The sequence below is a fragment of the Triticum aestivum genome, chromosome 7D (assembly GCF_018294505.1).
Source record: "Triticum aestivum cultivar Chinese Spring chromosome 7D, IWGSC CS RefSeq v2.1, whole genome shotgun sequence".
In the NCBI taxonomy this organism is placed as follows: domain Eukaryota; kingdom Viridiplantae; phylum Streptophyta; class Magnoliopsida; order Poales; family Poaceae; genus Triticum; species Triticum aestivum.
Window position 1 is genome coordinate 509020949 of NC_057814.1, and position 24366 is coordinate 509045314.

General features: G+C 42.9%; 3 protein-coding genes and 1 long non-coding RNA gene across 13 annotated transcripts; 2 read left to right on the forward strand and 2 right to left on the reverse strand.

Annotated features, from left to right (window-relative positions):
- Positions 1-1377: 1377 nt before the first annotated feature.
- Positions 1378-3584, reverse strand: LOC123168664 (uncharacterized). The gene is made up of 3 exons (XR_006484466.1): positions 2834-3584; positions 2095-2726; positions 1378-1614 (listed from the first exon to the last, which is right to left on the reverse strand). It is a non-coding gene; the product is annotated as an uncharacterized lncRNA (long non-coding RNA).
- A 2017-nt stretch (positions 3585-5601) lies between these two features.
- On the forward strand, positions 5602-7125 carry LOC123171210 (cinnamoyl-CoA reductase 1-like). Its single transcript, XM_044588815.1, has 6 exons — positions 5602-5839; positions 5922-6091; positions 6196-6381; positions 6462-6624; positions 6708-6900; positions 6990-7125. Exons 1-6 carry the CDS (start codon positions 5695-5697, stop codon positions 7123-7125), a joined length of 993 nt encoding a protein of 330 aa, XP_044444750.1. The 5' UTR covers positions 5602-5694.
- Positions 7126-7483: 358 nt separating this feature from the next.
- Positions 7484-13356, reverse strand: LOC123169444 (uncharacterized). 9 transcript variants are annotated; one of them, XR_006484810.1, is made up of 9 exons: positions 13264-13356; positions 12984-13085; positions 12434-12559; positions 10289-10331; positions 10119-10191; positions 9710-10051; positions 9327-9403; positions 9115-9229; positions 7484-7904 (listed from the first exon to the last, which is right to left on the reverse strand). XR_006484810.1 is itself a non-coding variant. In XM_044587318.1 (7 exons), the coding sequence occupies exons 3-7, from the start codon at positions 10176-10178 to the stop codon at positions 7684-7686; spliced, it is 831 nt and encodes a 276-aa protein (XP_044443253.1). In that variant the 5' UTR covers positions 10179-10191; positions 10289-10331; positions 12434-13347; the 3' UTR covers positions 7484-7683. The 9 variants fall into 9 exon arrangements, 5 of the variants coding, with proteins under 5 accessions (XP_044443253.1, XP_044443252.1, XP_044443254.1 ...); XR_006484809.1 differs by having other exon boundaries at positions 10289-10497; XM_044587318.1 differs by having other exon boundaries at positions 7484-7920; positions 12434-13347.
- A 6575-nt stretch (positions 13357-19931) lies between these two features.
- LOC123168730 (uncharacterized) lies at positions 19932-24032 on the forward strand. 2 transcript variants are annotated; one of them, XM_044586602.1, is made up of 3 exons: positions 19932-20568; positions 23576-23654; positions 23774-24032. In XM_044586602.1, exons 1-2 carry the CDS (start codon positions 20182-20184, stop codon positions 23609-23611), a joined length of 423 nt encoding a protein of 140 aa, XP_044442537.1. In that variant the 5' UTR covers positions 19932-20181; the 3' UTR covers positions 23612-23654; positions 23774-24032. The 2 variants fall into 2 exon arrangements, with proteins under 2 accessions (XP_044442537.1, XP_044442536.1); XM_044586601.1 differs by lacking the exon at positions 23576-23654 and having other exon boundaries at positions 19937-20568.
- Positions 24033-24366: the final 334 nt, after the last annotated feature.

A 24366-nucleotide genomic window follows, 5' to 3' on the forward strand; every position in this document is an offset into this window, starting at 1 on the left:
TCAGCACACATTCAGCTTGATGACGTCCCTCGAACTCTTGATCCAGCAGAGGGTCGAGGGAGAGTTTCGTCGGCACGACGGCGTGGTGACGATGATGGTGATGTGATCCGCGCAGGGCTTCACCTAAGCACTACATGAATATGACCGGAGGAGTAAACCGTGGAGAGAGACGCCGCACACGGCTTGGAGCAATTGGTGTGTCTCCAAGGAGTGCCCTGCCCACGTATATAAAGGAGGGAGAGGAGGAGGCCGGCCACCAAGGGCGCGCCAAGGGGGGAGTCCTACTAGGACTCCTCTCCTAGTAGGATTCGCCCCCCCCCTTGGGGGGTCGCGCCCCCTTCCCCTTGTCCAATTCGGACAGCCCATGGGGGGCGCGCACCACCCTTTGTGGGCTCCCCTCTCTCTCCCCTATGGCCCATGTTGGCCCATTACTTCCCCGAGGGGTTCCGGTAATCCCTCGGTACTCCGATAAATATCTGAAACGTCCCGAAACCATTCCGATGTCCAAATACTATCGTCCAATATATCAATCTTTACCTCTCGACCATTTTGAGACTCCTCGTCATGTCCATGATCTCATCCGGGACTCCGAACAATCTTCGATCACCAAAACACATAACTCAATACAAATCGTCATCGAACGTTAAGCGTGCGGACCCTACGGGTTCGAGAACTATGTAGACATGACCGAGACACATCTCCAGTCAATAACCAATAGCGGAACCTGAATGGTCATATTGGTTCGTACATATTCTATGAAGATCTTTATCGGTCAAACCGCAATGACAACATACGTTATTCCTTTTGTCATCGGTATGTTACTTGCCCGAGATTCGGTCATTGGTATCCTTATACCTAGTTCAATCTGGTTACCGGCAAGTCCCTTTACTCGTTCCGTAATGCATCATCCCGCAACTAACCCATTAGTCACATTGCTTGCAAAGCTCATCGTGATGTGCATTACCGAGAGGGCCCAGAGATACCTCTCTGATACTCGGAGTGACAAATCCTTATCTCGATCTATGTCAACCCAACAAACACCTTCGGAGACACCTGTAGAGCATCTTTATAATCACCCAGTTACGTTATGACGTTTGATAGCACACAAGGTGTTCCTCCGATATTCGGGAGTTACATAATCTCATATTCAAAGGAATATGTATAAATCATGAAGAAAGCAATGACAATAAAACTTAACGATCATTATGTTAAGCTAACGGATGGGTCTTGTTCCCGTTCATCAAATTACAACACATGTCTTTGGTTAGAAACTTAACATCTTTGATTAACGAGCTAGTCTAGTAGAGGCTTACTAGGGACACTGTGTTTTGTCTATGTATCCATACATGTATCAAGTTTCCGGTTAATACAATTCTAGCATGAATAATAAACATTTATTATCCACACATGTATTAAGTTTCCGGTTAATACAATTCTAGCATGAATAATAAACATTTATCATAATATAAGGTAATATAAATAACAATTTTATTATTGCTTCTAGGGCATATTTCCTTCACTCATCCCACTATTCCGCTTGGCGCGAGGCTTCAACGGGACCTGCACGGTCTATCCATCAGCACATTGACATGATTGTTACCAAAATTCTTGTTCCTGCGATCAAGCGGGAGGAGTACCGTGTAAATTTCCGGCATCCTGCTGTTGTGACAAGAATGCATCCTATAACAAAAATGTATCCGACATCCTCAATCTCAAGCTAGAAAAAGAAACGAGTCTCTTACTTACTATGAAAAAGTTACCAATATTTTTATCATTAACTTAAGACACAAAGCCTCTGGATTGACATGAGTAACATGAAAGACTTTGGGAAATATGAAGAAATTAGGCACATTTTTTTTGCATGACATGAAGTAGAAGTAAAAAAAATCAAAACGTCTCATCTGGTATTCAGTTCTGCATACCAAGGTTGCAGTTATACAAGTACAACAATTATTCAGACAAGATCAGCAAGGAGATGAGAGGATGCCCTCATAATTATTCTGAAAATCGGTAGTTGGAGTCAACTTGCTTAATTCTATATGCATGCATATTCAAAACAACATGGAGAATTGTTGTAGGTTAGCTTGGGAGTACCTTTTTAACATGGAGAATCGTTGTAGGTTGGCTTGCTGAATTCTGTGTGCATGCATATTTTGCAGTTGATTATGCGGCATCCTCATAGTGCAATCTTCTGCTGATTCGTTGGGAGTACCTTTGCCACCTCATCTGTTCAATATAATACTCCTCCCATACTGAACATTGAAGACCGCAATATCAATGAGATCTCTGTCGGGGTCAAACACTTAAAGGTACTTTTGTTGTCGTTGCTAATTTATGAATATCAATATCAACAATGGACCTAGTTGGGCAGATGCAGGAGTAACTGTACTATGAACCTTGTTTGAAATAATTGTGCAATTAATTTCCCACGAAGATAATTGAACGTTTCTTGTGTTGAGGAAAGAATAGTCCACATGGACCAAGCACAGCTGCAATGGGTTGTCAGTCGCACACATGCTGATAAGCTTCCGTTGTGTCCTAATCTAAGCAGCAGGCTAATCACCTGATGATCTGAAAAGATGACATGAATGTTCAGAGCTTGCATGTGCAATTCTACCAGTGTCTTCAGACCAACCTCCAGAGCAACCTGCACGATCCATCCATCAGTGCATTGACTGGATTGTCAAAGTTGCCGACTTTGGTGTGCGACTGGGCACCGACGATCGCTGCAAGGAAGACGACAACATCAATGGCGGCGGTGCAAGTTACTGATCAGAACATATGGGCGAGTGCATGGAAGACAATCAAGAGAAGAGATTAAAGATGATCTCACTGGCGAGGTGTCAGTCCTTGGGCGCCGCTTTTCGCGCTGGTGGCCTTGCACGCGTCGCCGGGGTCGCTAGCCATGGCGTAACAAGGGCCAGTCGCATGACGCGGTGCCTGCGAGGTCGTCCCTCTCCTCCGTGCAGCCCTCCGCCATGAACCTCCTACTCTCCGATGGGATCTGGCCGATGAACCAGCACCATCGCGAGGAAGGCGTCAAATCTTCATGGATCCGACGACAACAAACCTTGTTCCTCCTACGGAAACCTTGATCTGGACATCGACGGCCAGGGGCAAGCCAGGGCGGTTCTCCTCGCGGAGGCTGAGAGAGATGAGGGTCCCCTCAGAGAAGAACAGGCACGTGGAGAGCCCGGTGTGAGGGTGAGCGGAGGGTGGGTCTGCAGGCGCTACCGATGCAGGGGAGGGGGTAGGTTTGCTCGATCTATAGGGGAGCAGTGCGACCGTCGCCACTGCCTTGATGCATCCGATCAGTCGGGGAGGGGAGCTCCTGGCCTTGGACGAAGGGGGGAGGGAGGCTGAGACCCACCTAGGCCAGGCGCGTGGTCGGCTCCCGATGTACATGGCTGCAGGGGGAGGAGGTGGTGGCGCCGTGGCGGCTGGCTGGGGAGGGAGGCTGCGTTGGCCGGCTTATCCGTAGGGGCGGCGGCGCAGGAAGGGAGGGCTTGGGAGTTGGGAGAGGTAGGTCGGGGGTCCGATTTTTTTTCGTTGTGTGCGAGGGAGCCTCGTTCGCCCGATTTGTTCGCTGCGTGGGACGGGATTACGTGCGAGGGGCCACGTTGGTCCGTTTTTTTAACTGCGAGGGGTTTTCTTTCGTGAAGTGAGAGGTAAAAGCGAGGGAGTAATGGACGGTGGGAGGAGGGAGGAGGGAGGAGGGAGGAGGGATGAAAAACACAAGACAAAGGTGGGAGGTGGAACGAAGGAAAACCGAACAAAAATAAACCATATCAGGCTACAAGTGCTACATTAGGAGCAAAGAAAAAAAATTAAGTAGGTACATAAAATGCTTTAATAATAAGATTTCTTTGTTATGATTTACACACTCAATTTTTTTAAATCGCTTATTTGTTTCCTAATTGATGTGACTAGCAAAAATGCTCGTGCGTTGCAACGGGTGGAAACAGTCCAGACGCCCTTACCCACTGAGCATGACTAAAAACCTCACCCTCATGCCCCTAACATAATAAACATGACGAATGCCTCATCCTCAGGTCCACATCTTTCATTTCAATATGACATGAGACCCATGTTTCTGCTTGTCCTCTTTGCGTCCTCATCGCCGGTGGACGCAGTACGAGCTGTCACTAACCAAGGTTGGTCAGGTCCAATAACTGGATCATTGAGCCTCCTTCGTGTCCAGTGAGATCAAGAGCGTTGAGCAAATATTTTTTTTTAATCTTCCGGCTAATATAATAGGGAAAAGCACTGCACATAATATATGTCCGTGTTATCATGTAAACTGAATAGTTTGTGTCAGGTAAGCCATGAAATCTTAGTTTTTTCTTTTTGAGAGGTATGAAATCTTAGTTGGACTCCTATTTTTTTAGGTATAGATGGACACCTTATGCATTGTGACGGGTGTCACTGGCCGAGCGAGGCTGGTCGTACGTTAAGACGCGATGGAGAAAAATATTCCTTCCATATCCCTTGTTTAATAAACCGAACTACAACAATGCATCCCGGGGCATATTTTAATAATTCACCTAGTTTTATTAGTAGTATAGATTAAAAAAAGTTAGCTACAGTGCCTCCTAGTTTTCCAAAATTATTCATGTTTTGAAAAAATGTTTGCCTTTTCAAATTCAAAGTCCAAAAAATATTTGTGTTTTAACAAATGTTCGCGAATTCGGAAGAATCATTCATTACAGTACCTCCTAGTTTTTAAAAATTGTTCGTGTCTTAAAAAAGATTCAGCTTTAAAAAACAAAAAGATATTTTATTTTTAAATGTTCAAGATTAAATTTATTGTTCACAACTATGCAAAATATTTGCATTCGAAAATATATTCCTTTTGAAAAAAAATAGTTTTGCTCTCAGTATATGACGCGGCTGTGGCTTAATTTGCGAAGTCGCACTACCAAGTAACAGCAAGTCACATTTAGTAGAGTGGCTAGCACTTTGAAGTGTCCAACGTGAGCACTTGGGTTCAATTCCTAGCAAAGCTATTTTTTTCTTGGACATTTTTCACTGTTGGTACAGGATCCGCTGATGGGCCGGCCCATCCTGGTTCTGTCGTAGATTGTTTTGGCAGAAACAAATCGGAGAGCAAGGGTGCGTTGACGTACGAAAAACATGTGGGTCCCATCATAAACCAAAAAAAGTGAAGAAACAATCCTCCCTTTAATATTAGGTAAAGATTGAGGATTTTTTTAAATCAATTGTTTGTTTCCTAATTAATGTGATTGAGCGATTTAAAGTAATATTAATTAATTTAGATTTGATCTTTAAAGATTGATTTTGATTGATTCTTTCACATAAAGACATTACTAAATAATCTACGTCAGCATGGAAAGTTCTGATCCGTTCAGATTTTTTCCGTTGTGTTAGAGGATGACGCGAAAATAAAGCAGTGGGTTGGTGGGTGGGGACGAAAAAAACTAGACGAAAAGAGGGACAAAAAAAACATAAATACCAGCCTACCAATTGCTTCATTAGAAGTAGAAATGTTCTATGACCGCTTTCATCATTAACTCCATATTCCATACTTTCTTAAGATCAAAATTGTACGACTAGTTTACACTTTCTGGGACGGCCGAGTGATATGTGCTGAGCATCGAAGCCAACTTATAGTACGTCAATCCAGACATCCAGCAGTCTCTCAGTTTCGTGTCCAAGTACAGACAGGGGAGCTATATGGACCAGGCCGGCGCGGGGGAGGCCACGGCGGTGGCGGCGGCTGTGTGCGTGACGGGCGCGGGAGGCTTCATCGCCTCGTGGCTCGTGGAGCGCCTCCTCGCCAGAGGAGACTACGCGGTGCATGGCACCGTTCGTGACCCCAGTAAGATTTTCTTTTCTTGAGATGATCCCTTGTAAGTTTCTGCGACCATGTTAGTAAGATGCGGATCTATCCGTACGTGCAGGCGACCCCAAGAATGACCACCTGAGGACGCTGGACGGCGCCGGCGAGCGGCTGCGGCTGTTCAAGGCCGACGTGCTGGACTACGCGAGCGTGGCGTCCGCCGTGGCCGGCTGTGCCGGCGTCTTCCACGTCGCCAGCCCCTGCCCCGCCGCCAAATCCACGAACCCCGAGGTAACACCCCGACTGTCAAATCTGTAACACCCAAGGGCTCGCTGTTGTGCCTGTACTTTTTGGAAAATTTTACGGTAGTATATATAATTGGTTGCGCGGCGCAGGTGGAGCTGCTTGCCCCGGCGGTGGCCGGCACGCTGAACGTGCTCCGGGCCTGCCGCGAGGCCGGCGTCCGCCGCGTCGTGGTGGTGTCGTCGGTCCGCGCGATCTTCATCAACCCCAACCCTCCCGAGGGCCCCACCATGGACGAACACTGCTGGTCGGACGAGGAGTACTGCAGAGCCACCGAGGTGAATTTCCATCGTCTCTAGAGAACATCTTGACCCGCGAGATCATCTTACATTCTTGGTTGATCTCTGTGGTTTCTTAGAGCTGGTACTGCCTCTCCAAGACGCTGGCCGAGCGCGAGGCCTGGGCTTACGCAGAGAAGACCGGGCTAGACGTGGTGACCGTGTGCCCGCCGCTGGTGTTCGGGCCTCTGCTGCAGCCCACGGTGAACACCAGCAGCTTGTTCCTCATCAGATACCTGAAATGTATGCTACCCTTTCACATTCAGATAAATAAATACGCACTGCGATTATAAGCTGCGTTTGAATTGATTTTGATGTATCTGCAGGCGACGGCGTGGACGCCATGGACGACGGGGTGAGGAACATGGTGGATGTCAGGGACGTCGCCGACGCCCTTATGCTGGCGTACAAGAGCCCGGAGGCGGCCGGCCGCTACATCTGCAGCGCGCACGCCAGGAAGGTGTCCGAAATGGTTTCCGTCGTCAGGAGCCTGCATCCCAACCTGAACTACCCAAACGAGTAAGCGCCATCACTTAATCGATCTGTGCAAATTGCAAGCCGAGTATGAACTCTCGGGATTCTGATGACGGGGACAATGAGTTTGGCAGGTTCGTTCAGCTGGTGGGGGATGAGAAGGTGTTCAGCTCCGAGAAGCTGCAGAGGCTGGGGTGGAAGTTCAGGATGTTGGAGGAGACGATGAAGGACAGCGTCGAGTCCTACATGTCTGCAGGCATACTGAGCTGAGCTTGGCTATGGTGTCATCGAATAAATAATTTTACCCATGCAGGGATGTACCCGTGGGCAATCCACCGTTTTCGTCAAGATCCGTGAAGGTTTTATACTTTACTAGATGACCAGTTGCGCCATTGGCGCAAAGGCCAAGAGTAAGCCATGTATTGAAAGAGTGTTCATTAATATTATTCGGTCATATATTAATATGAGAAAAATTTCCACTTGCTATAAGTAACAGAACCGTTAATTAGTCAAACACATATCCACACCCGAGAAGCACATTGCACAGGGTTGAAACTTTTAAGCCTCACATTCCCAAGCAATCTTAAGGAGGGCCAACAGAATTGAAATCACTGATGCAAACAGTTAGTAATATTTATACACACAACTTCTTTATTGTGGTCATATGATGATGAAATCAGTACTTAAATCAGCACCAAGGATAGCCGATCAGACCAAAAAAAAATCTGCATACCACTGAACAACACTATTATGCAGGACTCATTTTAAAAGGCCCTCAGTTCTAATTTCTATAAGAGTTTGAAGCTTTGGAGTCAAGGCTACGAACCTTCAAATCCGACCAAACATCTTACCATGCAAACACGGTAAAATGGGAAAGAAAGACTCTAAATGTGGCGTACCAAAAGCGGCTGAAAATGTTGAACGACCTGGGCGTGAGGAGTTGTGTCGGTGACCTGGTGACGCCGAGCAGCGCGTGGATGTGGGCCAGCCTGATGACGGTGGTGGCGGCGCCCTCTTTTTTTTTAGTTTCCTATGATCCAAAGTAGGCGCTGGAACAAAGTAAATCTTTAAACACCTATGTAAGTAGATTCAAAACAATAAGAAGTCATTTAATCGATGGAATGTAGCATTATGAAAAATATATAGCAAAGTGATTTTGTGCATGCTAGTTGCAGCATCGGCACAACACATATTCTAGCAAACAGACCTATGTTTGACACATTCTACCACAAAGTGCCTGTCGAAAGGCTTCGGCACTGTGGCTCATGTAGAAAACTGAAAAATGGCTCAACTGTAGTAGCATGCATATCTAACATCTTTTGTCCTTTCATAAAGCAACGAAAGTTCAGAACATACAATCTTAAACCGGTGAGCGACTTGGTTTACATCATCTCCTAATTGACCTGAGCTACAAATTTATTTACCGAAACAACATAATGAAATATGATATATATCGTTCCTTAGAATGAGAAGCTACAAAATAGAAGAGGCATATGTTTATATGGAAGTATTCATATATCCTAGGCCGGGTTTTTACAGAGCAATCACGGGCATGCCGTTATACATCTATACAAAATGATCTGCGCAAGAAGGCTGCTTTAAAAGTAGTAAGGATTAAAGAAAAAATGCATCACAACAATTCATTACTAAACAACGGAATGAAATACGATAGCTATCAATCCTGGTAACAGGAAGCTACGAAATATAAGAGGACTACATTTATATTATTATTTTGCGGGTAGAGGATTACATTTATATGTAAACATTCAAATATCCTAGGCCTGTATTTTGACCATGTAATCACAGATATGTCGTTATACCCCCACCTTTTCCTTTTACTCCGCATACAAGTTTGGTCAAACTGAAAATGGAAATGCATTATGTTTGAACACTGAAACCCCTCCTTGCAAAAGAATCAATTATAGCACCAGTTCTCATTCAATCTGATCTCTGACTGTGAGTTATTCTTGTTCTCTATAATTTAGCTTGGGGTTTCCACTTGTGTAGAACTGTAACAAATAAAGCAGGGCATGTAGCATCGGTGCTGGGCACTATTGGCATGCTTTGCACACGTATAACAGGCATGGGCAAAGGTGAGAGGGTCATGGTGTACTGCACGGCCTGGATGTGCACTGTGTGTATGCGTGAGGCTGTAAAGGAGAACAACAATGTGTAGCTTCTCCTCGCTTCAGTCATAAACAGAAAAATACAAAAACAAACTCAACACAAAGCTAGTGCTGGGGGAAAACCATCGAGTACCTTGTGTACATCCTTTCTCTGGTTGATTCTTGCTATCGATTCCTCTACGACGAGCCAAGATCTGAGTCTCATGTGTGTCCATAGGGGGAAAACAGAGGCGAGCGAGACTCCAGGCCTGTCAATCTCCTTCATTATCAGCTAAGTTGAATGGTTGTTGCCAGTAAGTGAAATGGGAATTGTACATCAAGATTCACGTAGCAGAAACGAATTACCAGAGGAAGGTGGGTAGTCTGCAAATGGTACAAAGGATCTCTTTTGAGCTGATCTGCTCCAAACGACTGGTTTCAAACTGAACAAGGAAATAAGCAAATGGACAAGTCGTCAGAAACAACCTTGCGCAAAATAATTTGAAACATCATTATGCAGTTTACTGTCATTAGAAACAACCTTGCATAATAGTATAATTTAGTTCCAAAGTATGTCCAGAGGTACAGGGGTACAGATCTAGTACATTTTAGTTTCAGAGTATGTCCAGAATCATACTAAATCTACAAAACCAGTATCCTTATCTGAAAGCACCCACACAGTTCATTTGATAGATGCAGTCAGCGGTAAAAGAAAAAAGGATGTTAGCAAATTAGAGCTGCACACACACCTCCAATAGTGTTTTGGCCTGTGTAGGAAACACGAACCCCCAAACACCTCGACCTCCTTGCCCAGTGGGGGTGGAGGCAATGGTGGCGCTTCTCATGACGCAGAGGAGGCAACGACGCAGTCGAGCGGTGCCGGCGCCACCCCGGACGATATCAAGATCGGGCGAGACGAGGCGGCGACCAGGCGAGCAAGCACCATCAGAGCGCCGTCGTTGGGGAGCAGCAGCGGTGTGCAGCGCGGGAGTACTGCGGCAGCGCGGAGGCACGGGAGAGAGGGAGAGAGGGGGGGCAGGAGGCCGTGGCTGCCTCGTTTCCTCTCTGAGATCGAGATCGAAAGAGAGTACCTGAGAGGAAAAGAATGTTAATGGCGAAGGATATGTATCATGCGCAGTAAATTGTAAAAAGAAATACCCTGAAGTGAGAATTTTTGGTCGCAGTTTGCAGCTTCCTCATAAGCTTAGGCATCTTCATGCTTACTATCACCCTGTCAAGCACAGTAATAAGCAACGTAAACATATCCTCACTGAAATTGCATCGTTGATCAAGATGACAAAACTGATGACTTAGATAACAAAACCAACCTTCAGATGGCAATTAGCAATCTTGATGTACACAGATGAAGCTCTGTTCCTTGCAAACCAAGTTGGTAGCAACACAACAGAATAAGGGGATGAGTGCTTAGACATTAAGCCATTAAACAAACTCAAAATTGCAGATCACCCTGTCAAGCACGGCATTACACCAACCAGCAGGTAGTGGTGCCACCTCCACACAAAGTTACTAATTCATCCTAAAGGAAAAATCACATCATGAGATGGAAAGGATGGAATTAAATCACTAACTCACGCACTCTGCACACGGTAACGGCCAACACCGGTGTTGCTTCTCACGTAATGGCCAAAGGCTCGACCCAGCTCCGGCTTTCGACAATTTGACTAATAGTCTAAGAGAAAGCATATTATTAACATCCATAATTTGGATTGGGTAATCTAGAACAAGTGATTCAACTTCTATAATCTGACCCTGCTAACACATGATTTATTGGATAATTTGGACTGTTGTGCAAAATTTAAGAGCGGAACTAATTGTTCAATTTCTAATTTTTTACTTGGCATATCTTCTGAGTAAGGTGAGCTCATTCTCTAAAGCAAATACAACAGTTTTCGGGAAAATGCTTAGAAACAGTAGCGGCAAGTTGAAGATCAAGTTGGACAGAGTAAGGTCTAAATGGCATCTCCCTTTTTCTAAAAGGCAAAAGATTGAGTAAAATCTGTCTTTTGGATAGAGCAAATATATAGCTTCAGAAATAAGAACAAAGCCATGAACACAGCATCGAGGAATCAGTATAAGAACAAAGCAAATATTATACTGAAGGTTGAGTAAAATCTGTCTTTTGGATAAAATAAGAACAAAGCCATGAACAGAGCATTGAGGAATCAGTATAACAATTTTGAAACACAATAATTTCGAAATCTTGCAAAATCACAACAGAAATTTATGTAGTTATGAACAATTGGAAATACATTATACTAAAGGTTGATTAAAATGTGTCTATTGGATTGAGCAAATATGTAGTTACAGAAATTTTGCAAAATCAACACAAAACAAGAATCTCATTTAATGAAAACAAATCTTTCATTACCTATGATCAGAATTAGGTATTGCGAAAATAAATCACTCTACTCGCTAGAGATCAGATAAGGAAAAGAAAACTAATGAGTGACAACTTCTAAGATATTGATCAGTTAAGGAAAAAAATTGTTGATGACATTATTAACCTATCACTTTGTAGAAAAGCATGAGAAACTAACAGAAACGACCACATATACTTGCAAGTGCACCACTAAGAAAAGCAATCAGGCATGTTTTCTGGGACTCTGTCCCTGCTATTTAAAAGAACTGCACTAACAGAACAAGGCTAAGGAGGAGCAAAATAAGGACAATATCGGAAGTCATGCAAGTGGGTAGACATATGTGCTGCCATAACTTGAAAATCACGAGCTTGAGCAAGAAACACATGCAAAGACGAAAAAGAGTTTCAACAAGAAACACATGTAAAGACGAAACAAGTTTTTTTCAGCTAGCAGAAGATTACCAGTTCGTCTTACCCAGGCACACTGCCATAACTTGAATGTAGCTTGTACATATTATACGTATTCACTGTTTTATTGAGATAGTATATCAACACTATAATGCTGAAAATGCAAGCAGATCAACAAAACTGCACTACAATCACCCATACACGCCACTAAATTTTATATGAGCACCTAGAACTATTTTATGGTGATAAAACAGGAAGCACGTTGGCAACACAATTGTAAAATAAACTATATTCAAGGAAATCTGCACTTGCCCTGTTTGATAGCAAAGCATTTTCTGAGAATACCACAGTTTTTTAGACTACCATGCTGAAAAACAGCCCACGTGCGTATTCATGTGCCTCTCGACACATATCTCCTGCCATGTATTGTGTGAACAAATAAATAATCTATATACTGGAAAAATTAATATAATGAACTTGAAGAAAACAACTATATCATTCTGACCAACTTTGTTCAAACACGACCAGACTCCAGACCACATTTTTTATGTCATTAGTTCTAAAAGGAGCGATAGAAGAGTGCTGGAGGTACAAATAAGAATCATTTCATATTACAAATAGAAAATGTGAGAAGGACTGCTGGAGGTACAAATAAGAATCATTTCATATTACAAATAGAACATACCTTTGCATCACTAGTTGTCGATTAACAATACATTCAGACATCCAATAGATCCAAAGTGCACACATAATTACAGTATAATTGTAGACCACAGGGTATCCGTTGCCAAGTTATTTATTGTTCAATGGCCTGTAAAAATGAAGAGTAGTGTAGTGTCACACTATTGGTACAGAAAAATTGTTGCAACTACGAAAAGAAAAACTGATTTTTTTTGTTTATGCACAGTATAGTGCCTGGCCATCAATATTATTGCAGTAAATGTCAGAAATCATATAAACACATATATCAGGAAGTTATTCTAATACTCTAGTAACATAATATAATAACTAATATATTAACAACACTATTGCTTGAAGGGTCCAATCAGAAGCTCCTACTTATTTTAGTCTGCCAAGCAATCTGTGTGTGCTGCAATCTTCAAGCAAAATTTACTTTTTGTATAGATCACAATAACAAAGGCAACAAGCGGTAGATTCATGAATTTGTTGCTGCTACCCAGATAGAAAATTGAAGGCAGCCTACCTCATCTTCCCAAGTTGATTGTGAGACTTACTTTATTCCAGAACGTGATGTCCATGTGCCACCAAAATGGCTCCCACGGATGCCATTGACACCACTACTTGCTAGTTATTCCAGAGTTGATAGTGAGAACATTCTACATCTCCAGCCATAAAAAATAATCAATTCAATGGAGTCCTTATAACGGGGAAACATAACTTGAAGGCAGCAATCCTTGATATCCATCAGTTCTGACACAACAATAGCAAATAGGAGAAGTTAAGAAAGAGAGGTCGGGGAAGAGAGAGAGGGCACAAAGGGGAGAGGGGGAGTACATGCGTGTCAAGGGTAGCCTGGCCTCGCCGGCGTGCGTCCCTCCCACTCCAGATCAGGAACCTGGGAGAAGGTGAGGAGAGGTGGCGACGAGGTCGCGCCAGCTAGCGGCTGCTGCTCCCCTTCTCTTGTCGAGGCCGGACTGAGGACGCGCTGCGGCTGCTGCTCCTCTCCTCTTGCTGACGCGGTCGGTCCGTGGTGGACGCGTGCGAGGAGGAGGAGGCCCCGCCGCCGCCGGGCTTGTCCACCGCCATGGATTTCTCTCCGATGTGGCAGGGGTTTGGGGCGGCGATGCGGCGACAACAGGAGCGGAGGCGGCGGCAGCGGCGGCGACAGGAGTAGTAGGCGGGGAAGAGAAGAGGCAGGAGGGGGAGGAGAGTGCGGGAGCGGGCGACGGCTAGGGTTTGTCAACTGAGCGACTGAGTTTTATACATCTAGACGTGAAATTACTAAAAGGTAAACGCTTGCCACCGGCAGACCGGCCGAAGTTTCGGCCGGTCGAGCGTGCATCGTTCGATCTCTTTGGCGATGGAAGCTCCTGGTTTAGCCGCATCATCACACACAGGTACTAATTACTAAACGCGTGGCTGTTGGGGGCCCAGGCACCGCCGGTGAGTCGCGTCTTCTTTTCCTTATCCATTCAATGCTCATCCCCATTCCTATCCAGTCGGACGCGTCTTCCTCCGCAGCCACGAAGCGCGTTCGTGGCCATGGCCGCCGGCAGCTCGACGCGCCTTGTTCGAATCGTGTGTGGATCGCCGGCGCCGGATGCATCCCTCTCCATGGCCGTCCGCAGCCAGGGGCGCGCTCGTCGCGTCGCCTTGTCCGCCTCCGGCAGCAACTGGATGTGCGCCATCTCCATGGCCGCCACAGCCAGGGTGTGCCGGTCGCCATGGCCAAGCTACAACCGACCACGGTGACGGCGAGTTTGTGCTGGAACCGAGGGGGTTTGCTGGAACCAGGCATTTTTTTGCTGGATCCACCTTTTGTTTTGCTACAAACCCTTTTATTTTTTGCTACCATCCCCATTCGATTTTTTATGAACATCTTCGTTTTTCGTTTTTTGCTGGAACTGGTGCCCCGCTGTGCTGCAACCAGCTGGTGTATGTGCTACAAGGTTAGTGCCTCACCAGAGGAAGCTACATCCAGCGGCGAGGAGTGTTGCATCCAACGCCGTTTGATGTCGGGGAGCTGCAACCGTGCACGCCGGAGCTGCAACCGACTACTGGGGGAGCTGCAAGAGGGGTGGCCGCTTTTTGTCCATGCTTTTTTTTTGCCGAACCAATTTTTCGTTTTTGCTGGAACCCATGTATTTTTTTGCTGGAACCGAAATGATTTTTTGCTTCATCGGTGTAGAGCTCTCAAATTCTCATCTTTTTTTTATGGAACCTAAGTTTGTTTTTGCTGGAACCGTTTTTTGATTTTGCTTCAACAGACCACCGGACTTTGACCCGCTGTGAAGTTTTTTTGCTCGAAGAAATTTGTTGCTTCCAGATTTTTGTTGCTTGACACTGACCCGCAGCGAGCCGGAGACGCAGAGATGCTGCAACCAGCCACCTAAGTGCTACCATGGGCATCACCGGAAGCTAGATCAAACAAATTGTTTTGCTACCACTAACTCTTTTTTACTGGAAACAGCTCCAAATTTTTTGCTTCCACCATGTTCTGTTTTTTGCTGGATCCAGTCTCTTTTTTTTGCTTCCACCATGATGGCGACCACCGGCAGCGACGACGGCGACCGGCGGCCGGCAGCGACGACAGCGACCGGTGGGGAGGGCAGCGACAGGCGAGCGCGCGGGCGGTGCTTCGAGGCCGGGCGCATCGCTCATCCATGGCCGCGGGATGAAAGTTTTTTGTAAAAGAAAAGACGTCTGATGGAAGATGAGGAGAGAATCGTGCGGCTACGCGTTGTTCGATCGAACGCTGCTGGTACGACCGGCCCAAAGTTGGGCCGGTGCGCCGGCGCCTAATAGTGCCCTTACTAAAATGTCCAGTGGGGCACCGAATTAACAGGCGGTGGCATAGCGATTTAAAGGCGACATGGAGGCAACGGTTGTGACTACGAGTCTAGGAGGGTTTATATGTTTAATTTGAAGAGAGAGAGTTAGAGTGAAGACAACATGCATGCATGCATTCACTCATGCCATACATATGACATGCATTTTATTTTTATCCTCATATTTTTAATGACTAATATCTTTTGAACCAAATGTCCATTATTCAAACTTGTATATTTGAATTTGTGGTGACATGACCTTCAGAACAAGATCAGTTTCGGATATGTTTTAAATATATTTTATTTTATATGTTTCAATTATCTCTAAAATAACTTTCATAAAACACTAAATTGTTTCACTATTTCATAAAAGTTTTTTCTAATATTTTGCACATTTTCACAAACTAGAATATTGAACTCACAAAGACACAAATATATTTGATATAGTAGTAAATTCAACACAATGAAACAGCCAAGTTCTCATATTTCAAATAATTAATTTCACATATTTTGGCGCGGGGAAATAAGCACCTTGACAAACACACTAAAAAAATTGAGTGAAATATGTGGACAACAACTTAGACGTGTTTGAAATAGTCAATTTCACATATTTTAAGTAACCTATTTCACGTATTTCACTACTTTTTTATTTTTATATTTCAATTATCTTTTAAATCGCTTTTATAAAACATAGGATTGACCCGCTATTTCATAAAAGTGTTTTTGACTGTTTCGCTAATATCACTTAAAAAACTATTTCACTCATTCATAAAACACATTACTCTCATTTGCAAATACCAATTTCACTGCAAATTTACGAAATATATTGAAATGTATTCCGCTCATTAAAACTATCAGTTTCAAACACTGAAAAATTTGTTTCACAGCAAAAAATAGTTTTATTTCACTTTTATTCAAATAACTTATTTCACTCATTTCAGAAAACACACTGCACTCATTTACGAAATATAGATTTCACCCATTTCACTAGTTTCAGAAAACACATTACAGTCATTTGCAGAAAACGTATTACACTCATTTCACTAGTTTCCAAAATAAGTATTTCACAAATTTGAAGCAACGCATTTCACTGATTTGGAAAACTGATTTCACTCATTTCGATAACTGATTTCAATCATTTCGAAAATTATAATTTGAAATGGGTGAAATTAATTTTTGATATGACTGAAATAGAAAAATTAAACTAGTTTAAATATATTCAAGATTGGTCTCATTCTAAACATCTTATGTTCAATAATTTGAATATATGAAAATTTTAAATAATAGAACAATGCTGTAAAAAATATTGGCCATCTAAAAATGTAAACAAAAATAAAATGCATGGACTTGTTTGAGAGAGAGGAGAGATGTTGTATGCATGCGTACAACCCACTGCAAAAAGTACTGCCACTCCTGACATGGGCCCTATTAATCTAACATTGATTTGACTATATACAAAAAAAATTACTGCCACAATACATGGTTATACATATGAGTGGGTACCACTTAAACACACATCACAAAGCATGTGAACGGTGGATGGTTAGCCGGTGGCTCCCAGCACCGGTAAAAGAGACTTTGCGATGGTGTCACTGGTGTGCCCAAGGTTGCGCGCGGAGCGTAACCAGGTGGGCATTTTGTATCCTAAAGAGCGCTGCAGATGTGGCGCTAGTTTCAGCTCAAGGATATCACGGGAGCTAATGCGATGATCAAACGGTAGTGTGAAATTGTATTTATCAAACTAGTGTGACAAATAGTGCCACAATAGCTATATGTAAGTTGACTGAATTTGTAACTTGGATAAGTCAGTTTTCTGGGAGAAGGAGCGGTTGAAGGAGGAAGAAAAAAAATGGTCGTTGAATCTTAATCTAATGGCACAAAAAATGACTTATCCAAAATAACTTTTAGACAACTTGGGTATAGGCGGTCCGAAAAATACCCATGTTTCGTAAGTTGTTCACATTGCAGATATGATACGCAACGCAAGATACAAAGTTTCATGACCATTTGTATCTTTTTTATAAATGATGTTTGACTTGCATTAAAAGAATACAAGGATCACTTGAATGCCACTACAGGTACATGTGAAGAAATGATTAAGAGAATTGTATTTGTGAAAGAATGACAACACCAACGCACACGCAAGGAATAAAAAAAGGACGTCAAAAAGAACAAACTAGCATGCGGCAGCAGGCATCAACATCATCCACTAATTATGTCATCACTCAGACCGTGGAAAAGGTATTTCAACATCGATGCCTCCAAAATGGGATGACACATGAGCGTTGCCGTTGCCAGATCCGACCACGAAGGCTAGATCTTGATTTTTCAACCCTAAGAGGAAGTTAGAGCAAACTTCAGACAATGCCTTCAACAAGGGTCCCCTATGATCATTTGCATTTCGCGTCTTAGTTGATTACTTGTCTAATCTTTCCTCAAGGTATCTTCTCTTTTTATGTTCTTTTATGTATTTCTGTGGTCTGGTTATTTCAAATCATTCTACCACAATCATAACTATCCATCTTATACTTAAGGCTTCAACATTTCCAATGTTTCAATGAGCATGAAAACAAATCATGGGATTCGTGGATTGTTCAAAGAAAGAAGAAAATTATGGACATAGCGATGTCGTGACACAAAATTCATCTTGAGGAAAAACTGCAAGCACATGTGAGGATACTAGTGATGTCCTTTTAGATTCGGACAACATACATAATCAAGAGAAATTTATACGGCGTAGCTAGAAAATGAGCAAAGTAGACACCATAGTGTACTTGCCCAATCTTTTACTGTGCGACTTCAATGATGCGCTTGCAATTAGTATCGCGGCGCTCACAGTCAAAATCGATGAAATCACACGCACGCACGCATGCACACACCTTGATGAAAAGTGCAAGTGCATGGACGGGGAAATATCTAGTGCACCCAGTCATCTTGTGCTACCTGTGCACCAAGTTAATAAAGTCCAATTTATGAATGTCAAAAAGATCTGAACAAAAGGAATGTTGTACTAGCAACAAGAATCTGTAGTACTATAAAATTTGAGATCCAAATTGAAAACACAGCATTAGACACAAAAAAGACAAATTCACCAATGATATAGAAAATGGGCTGAATTCAAGGCCCAGGTTGCATTAGGTACTATTCACAGCATGATTTTGTCTTTTTTGTTTCTAACAATGTACGTTAAATTTGAATCCAATTTTTTTACTATGGTAGATATGTGTCATACTTACCACCTCATAAAATTTCATATTTTTCCAATGTTTATAAAGTGAGATATGGAGATCGGTGCACCGGTAGCACCAAATTCACCGTTGCACCAGATACGTTCCCGTGCATGGACAATCCTCCAATAATCAACAACAAATTAGAGATGAGTGTCTCCAATCTCTGCCAAAAACACACGATGGCCCAACAATAATAAGTGCATGGACTATCCTCCATCTCTCAGTGTGCTCTCATCGCCCCTGCTGGAGGGCACTGACGTGTGGAGTCTGTACAGATCCATTTCGAGATTAGGTTGATGATTGTTTGGTTTGTAGGGGGACCAGTCCCCCGGTGAAACAAATTCACCTACCTTAATACAGATGATGGACAAGAATCTCTACTCTTATAAAGAACAGAGTTGATGATGATGGTGTGCCTGCCATCCTGCAATATAGCCCGTCTGATTTATATCTGACGGATAAGAAGGAAACTATGACAATTTTGCAAAAAGATACCCACACCTCTCTCCACATTTGCAAATAAGGCCTTCCCTCATTCATCATTTTCTCTCACAAGATAAACTATTCATACAAATGCATTCTTGATGTTACGTGCAACGCACGGGCATCTTGCTAGTAACACTAACATGCAAAACAAACGATATGACGGCTCAAGCAAGACAAACATAGATTAGACCTGCATAACTGATAAATAAAGATATTTTTACTATGGATTAGTGAGTAATTTTACAACTCATTGTACAAACTGGACGATACCCCGTGCGTTCTACGAAAATCTTGTTTAAAACACATAAATAAGTGTAAATAAACTAAAACTAATGTAAGAGTATTTTGCATGAATAAGTTCCTAAAAAAATGGCATACATGAGTCGATGAGGTTGCATGTTTTCCATGAACAAACCAATGTAAAAAAAAACTTCTAGCTATATGCATAACTTGGTGATGTGACATTGTTGCATGGATAGTGAGGTACAACTATTGAGGAATAGAGAATACCTAGAACAAGGAGTGACATTCAGGCGATGCAACTTTTATACCTGAACGTGGGGAAATGGTTTAGCGACAGGAGAGCACATTGAGAGCAAGCAATTTGTTTTTACTTTATAGTTAATTTGTTTTTCATTTTTGTTTATATGTTTTCACCTTTTTATGTTTCTCTTTATGCGAGATATTAATATTTTTATTTTTTAAAATGTGTGAACACTTTTTAAAAAATCATGATTATTTTTATAAAAAACATGAATAGTTTTTAAAATTATTTGAAATCTCTTAAAGTTCTTATATTTAGGAATGGAGGGAGTACATATTACTTTTGTGTAAATATGTTTCATAATTCACGAACATATATAGCGTGATTTATATCGTTTGTTTATCAAAATTCCGGAAAACCTCATACCTATGTGAATGGGCCACGCTGACCTCTCGGGCCGTTAAGCCCACGACGCTCGCTCCCCGCACTATAGCAACGGCCGGCGCCGCCTCCTCCCCAACGCGTCGTCCCGTCGAGCGCCACCGCACCGGTTTCCTTGCCGTCGCGCGCCACCGCTGCTCTCCTATCCGCCTTCACCATACGTTGCCGGCCCTGCTACCCCTGCTCATAACCGTCTCCAGGATTCCTTCGCGGGCGCCGCGGGCCGTCTTCTGGAAGCGGATCGGAGGCGGCGAGCGGGCGGGGAAAGCGGCGGCCAGAGGAGATGCTCAAGTTCCTGTCCAGGGTGGTGGTGGAGTACAACCCGCTCGACCCGCGCAAGGCGGCGGCCGTGGAGCTCCTCGCGCAGTGCAACGGCCGCAAGGCCAAGGACTCCAACCCCACCTGCTCCGTCGAGCTGCGGCGCCTGCCCTCCCCGGCCGCGGCCGAGGACCCCGAGGCCCAGCCGCCCCCGCGCGTCCTCGTCACCTACCTCAACGGCGCCGAGGAGGCCTTCGTCGCCGCCGACGGCGCCACCGCGCAGGGCATGCGCGACCAGATCCTCGCCCGCGGCCGCCTCCTCGAGACCGAGCAGCTCTTCCGCGAGGCCGGGGAGAAGTGGCCCGTCGTCATCCCCGAGGAGGAGCTCGGCATGTCATTCCCCGGTATCAAGGTGCCTCTTCTACTCCTGTTTCGTTAACTTCACTTTCTGTCGAACACCTTGCACGCGTGCGCGTTGTGTACCGAAATCCCTCGTCCAAACATTGGAATACGGACAGTTGCTTACGTCGTCGCTCTTTCAACCTGTATATGTGGTCATGGAACCTTTTTTACAATGCATAACATTCTTATGTGCGTCAGAGTGTTATGCTGTTATTCACGTGTAGAATGGATAAGTAGGATTATTACAAATTTTGAATTTATGTTTTGGTTAATTAATACAGATGTAGCGTTACCTGTGTTGTGTTTTGACTGTAGACTTATATCATGTTTCACATATATCACCTGCGTCATATTTGTCTATGTATGCTGGATGCTCATTTCGGTTGTATTGCTACTGTTGGGTTTTATCTAGCCTCTTTTACCTTCCTTCTGTTCATCAAACATTGCTAACATTGTGTAATTTGTTCTCTTCAACATTTTGTATGGTGGGTGATTATATAGCTGGTCTGCAATTATTGCTCATTTCATTGAGTACCAACTAACATGTATGCATACTTAAATTTTTCTGGCATTGAATCACTTCACCGATTGATTGTGTGCATGTGTACTGGGAAAATCATTGGAAATGACATTAAAATGCATGATCCTTTCTTGTAAACTGTTTGTCAAGGTGTACTGTGCCTTTTTTTTATAAGAAAATGTCAAAGTGTACTATTTATGTGCAACATGATAAATATCGTTTGGCATTTATCCAGTTCTATAAAAGGAATTAGGATCACCACTGGTTTTAGCATTTATAATCCAGTTTGATAAGGGGAACTATGACTGCAAGCCCATAAGCTGGTACTATGCATTTAGCCCTGGCTCATGAACATACTCTTTTGTAGTCATTCATAACATTGGAAGTAAAATACTGGGTTTTGATTTTAAAAGTCAATAAGATGTAACTTTGATTGCATATTAGATCTCTTTAACCATCATTCATATGATTTGGCTGCATGCATTTTAGGGCATCATCCTTTTTTTTAACTGTCTGTGGTATCAGTTATTTATTTTGTTCTTATTTTTAAAAGATGTCTACTAATCTTAGCAGTACCTTTATTCTTGGGTGTCCATAGGGCAGTCAAGCAAAAACACCTATACACCATTTTGACTTTTTTTTCTTGTTTTGTTCACCTACTTGTTAGTTGGTTTTATATATTGTTTATATAAGCTCTTTCAGGGTTTAATTTCTACTCTGTAGGTAAGCGTTCCATGATTTGTCTAGACATTTTGATGTTCCACTCCTACAGAAACGTGTGCCTAGGTCCTTCTAGGAAAGAAATGCTTACATACTATCCCTAGCCCTTTACATTTTTATTGAGAGAATACTGCTTTGGCTCATTACCTTTGTAATAAGACATAAACATGTTCTTTTTCATTAACGCAGTAGTTAGTCATCCTGCCTGTTTTGTCGGAAAAAATAAATTGCACGAGCATATTGAGTGGCCATTTTACATGCCTCCTCAGTCAACCTTTTACATAGTATTCTTACCTTTTTAGGAACACCTTTATTTAATCTAGATAATAAAGAGTGCTTTGTGTTCCTAAATGCAGATAAATTTTAGTTTCTAAAGAATTTCCAATCTGCATAAGTAGAACCTGAACATAGTTTGATTTTAGATTTACTATAATCAAGCATGGTTTCATTTGTCATAACTCAGTAACATTTTTATCGAAGTTGTTTTAAAACTAGTTTAGAAACTGCCATTAGTAGAAGAAGACAGTATGATATGTAACATGTACTTGCATGGCTATGCATATCTTTCGAGGAAGAGTTTGCTAATAATTGGATTGAACTTCCATATGGTTCTCTTGGGCACAAGATTTCCATTGAAATACTCAGACAACCATCTGCGCATTGCACACTAGTTCCTGGACTCTGGATAACACTTATTTCTAATTACCCGCTTGTATTGTTACCTGACATATAACTATTTTAACCAGACATTTGTCTTGGGCACAAGTTTTGTAAGTACATAGGTAATGAAATGCACATTGCAAGCTCCAATAGTTCCTGGGTATCCTATACGTACTTTCTAATTGCCCATACTGTTACCTAGCTGTGTATACAGTACATACATACTTCTGTATGTTGTGTATGATAGTGCATTTCTTTCTGCTTGCGGACCCTTTATTCTTCACAGTAGCACAGAATTTGATTTGATGCTGTTGCCAGATGTGTTTCACACACCAAATGTTATTTTCCTTAAAAAGAATGATATTCTTGTTTCCACCATTTTATTTCCTTTTTTCCTATAATTGCATGAAATTCACTACACATACTTACCTCTAGTCTCTGCCAGCCTGCCATGCCCACTTTCATGTTTGAAGAAGCATATTTGTTCCTATTGGGCCATGGTATATGCCATTGATGTGCTGGAGAGTCATTTACATGTAAAATTTAGGAGTTATGCACTTTTCATTTTGGTGATGTTTAGATGCAATATTCTCAAGATATCTAAGTCATATGCAGTCACGTTGCTCCTAGAGATTATCGGTTTCAAAGTGCGGGTGCTATTTCTAGTTTTTTTTATAGTCTCGATGATACCATGGACATGCATGGTAGATTTATTTTCTTCTTATACAGATGTTCCCCATCATTGTATTAAACCCTTGTGTTCCTAGGGATTAAGGAAAAACATACTACTCCCTCTGTTCGAAAATAGTTGACTTGAACTAAAACCACGTCAACTATTTTCGAATGGAGGAAGTACATATTTACAAGATTGACTGCTTTATTGAATTGAGGTGCTCCTCGGCATATCTGCGTCATTCATGGTAGGTCGGGATGTTTTTTGTACACATGTTTAGGTTGCTTGTGAGCAATCCCATCTTAGTCACTTGTTAGTAGTACCGGAAGTTGGTAGGATCACAAGGTGGACTGGGCACCCCACCAGGGGGTTCCTTTATGGGACTGAAATATATGTGATGTGAGTAATTTGGTTTATGCTCGAATTTTCAATTAAATTGACCAGGCTCTCGTGATGCGGGCGATTTGGATGCATGCTTGAATTTTCCATCCGATGTACCAGACCTGCTATTGTTCAGTACTTGGTACTCCCTCCGATCCAAATTAATTGAGTGTTAATTAATTTGTATTGGAGGGGGTATGAGTTTGTTTTCCCCCTCGTGAATTCTAAATGGAAATCCTGATGTATGTTTTTACTTTCCAGCCAAAGAAAGCCGAGGAGAAGCCCCAGGCTTCGTGATCAAGGCAGAGCTCTTTCAGTCTGGTGTGGTTAACTAGCAGTACATCTGTTCTCTCGCATTTGGGAGCTTGTCTTCATTGACTAGTTCAGGTTCAGGGCATGTCCCTTGTTCGTTTCTCTTTTCTCGGAACATGCTATGCTGAGTAGCCCATTTGGTGTTGATTTTACAACCCTGTTCTAGAACGATCAACTGTGAACCAATTTATTCAGAATAAGTTTGCTCTGTGCTCTTGTAGCGGTATTCACTGCGCATTTCTCTGAAGTCTGAGATGAAGTGCTGTAATCATGTTCGTAGCATTAGTTTCAACAGAGAGAAGTCCATATTACAACCCTGAACTACCACCGAAGTCTAATGTACAACCTTAAACTTCAAAACCGTCTGTTTTGCAACCCCGAACTTCCAAAGCCGGGCAAAAACCAACCCTCTTCACCTCAAACCATTTTTTGACTGGTTTTCAATGGTTGACTGGCTAGTCAGCGCCTAGTCAGCTGCCATGTCAGCATGGGCACTAAACCAATCCCATCTCTTTCTCTCTGTACAGTTCCTCCCCACCCGA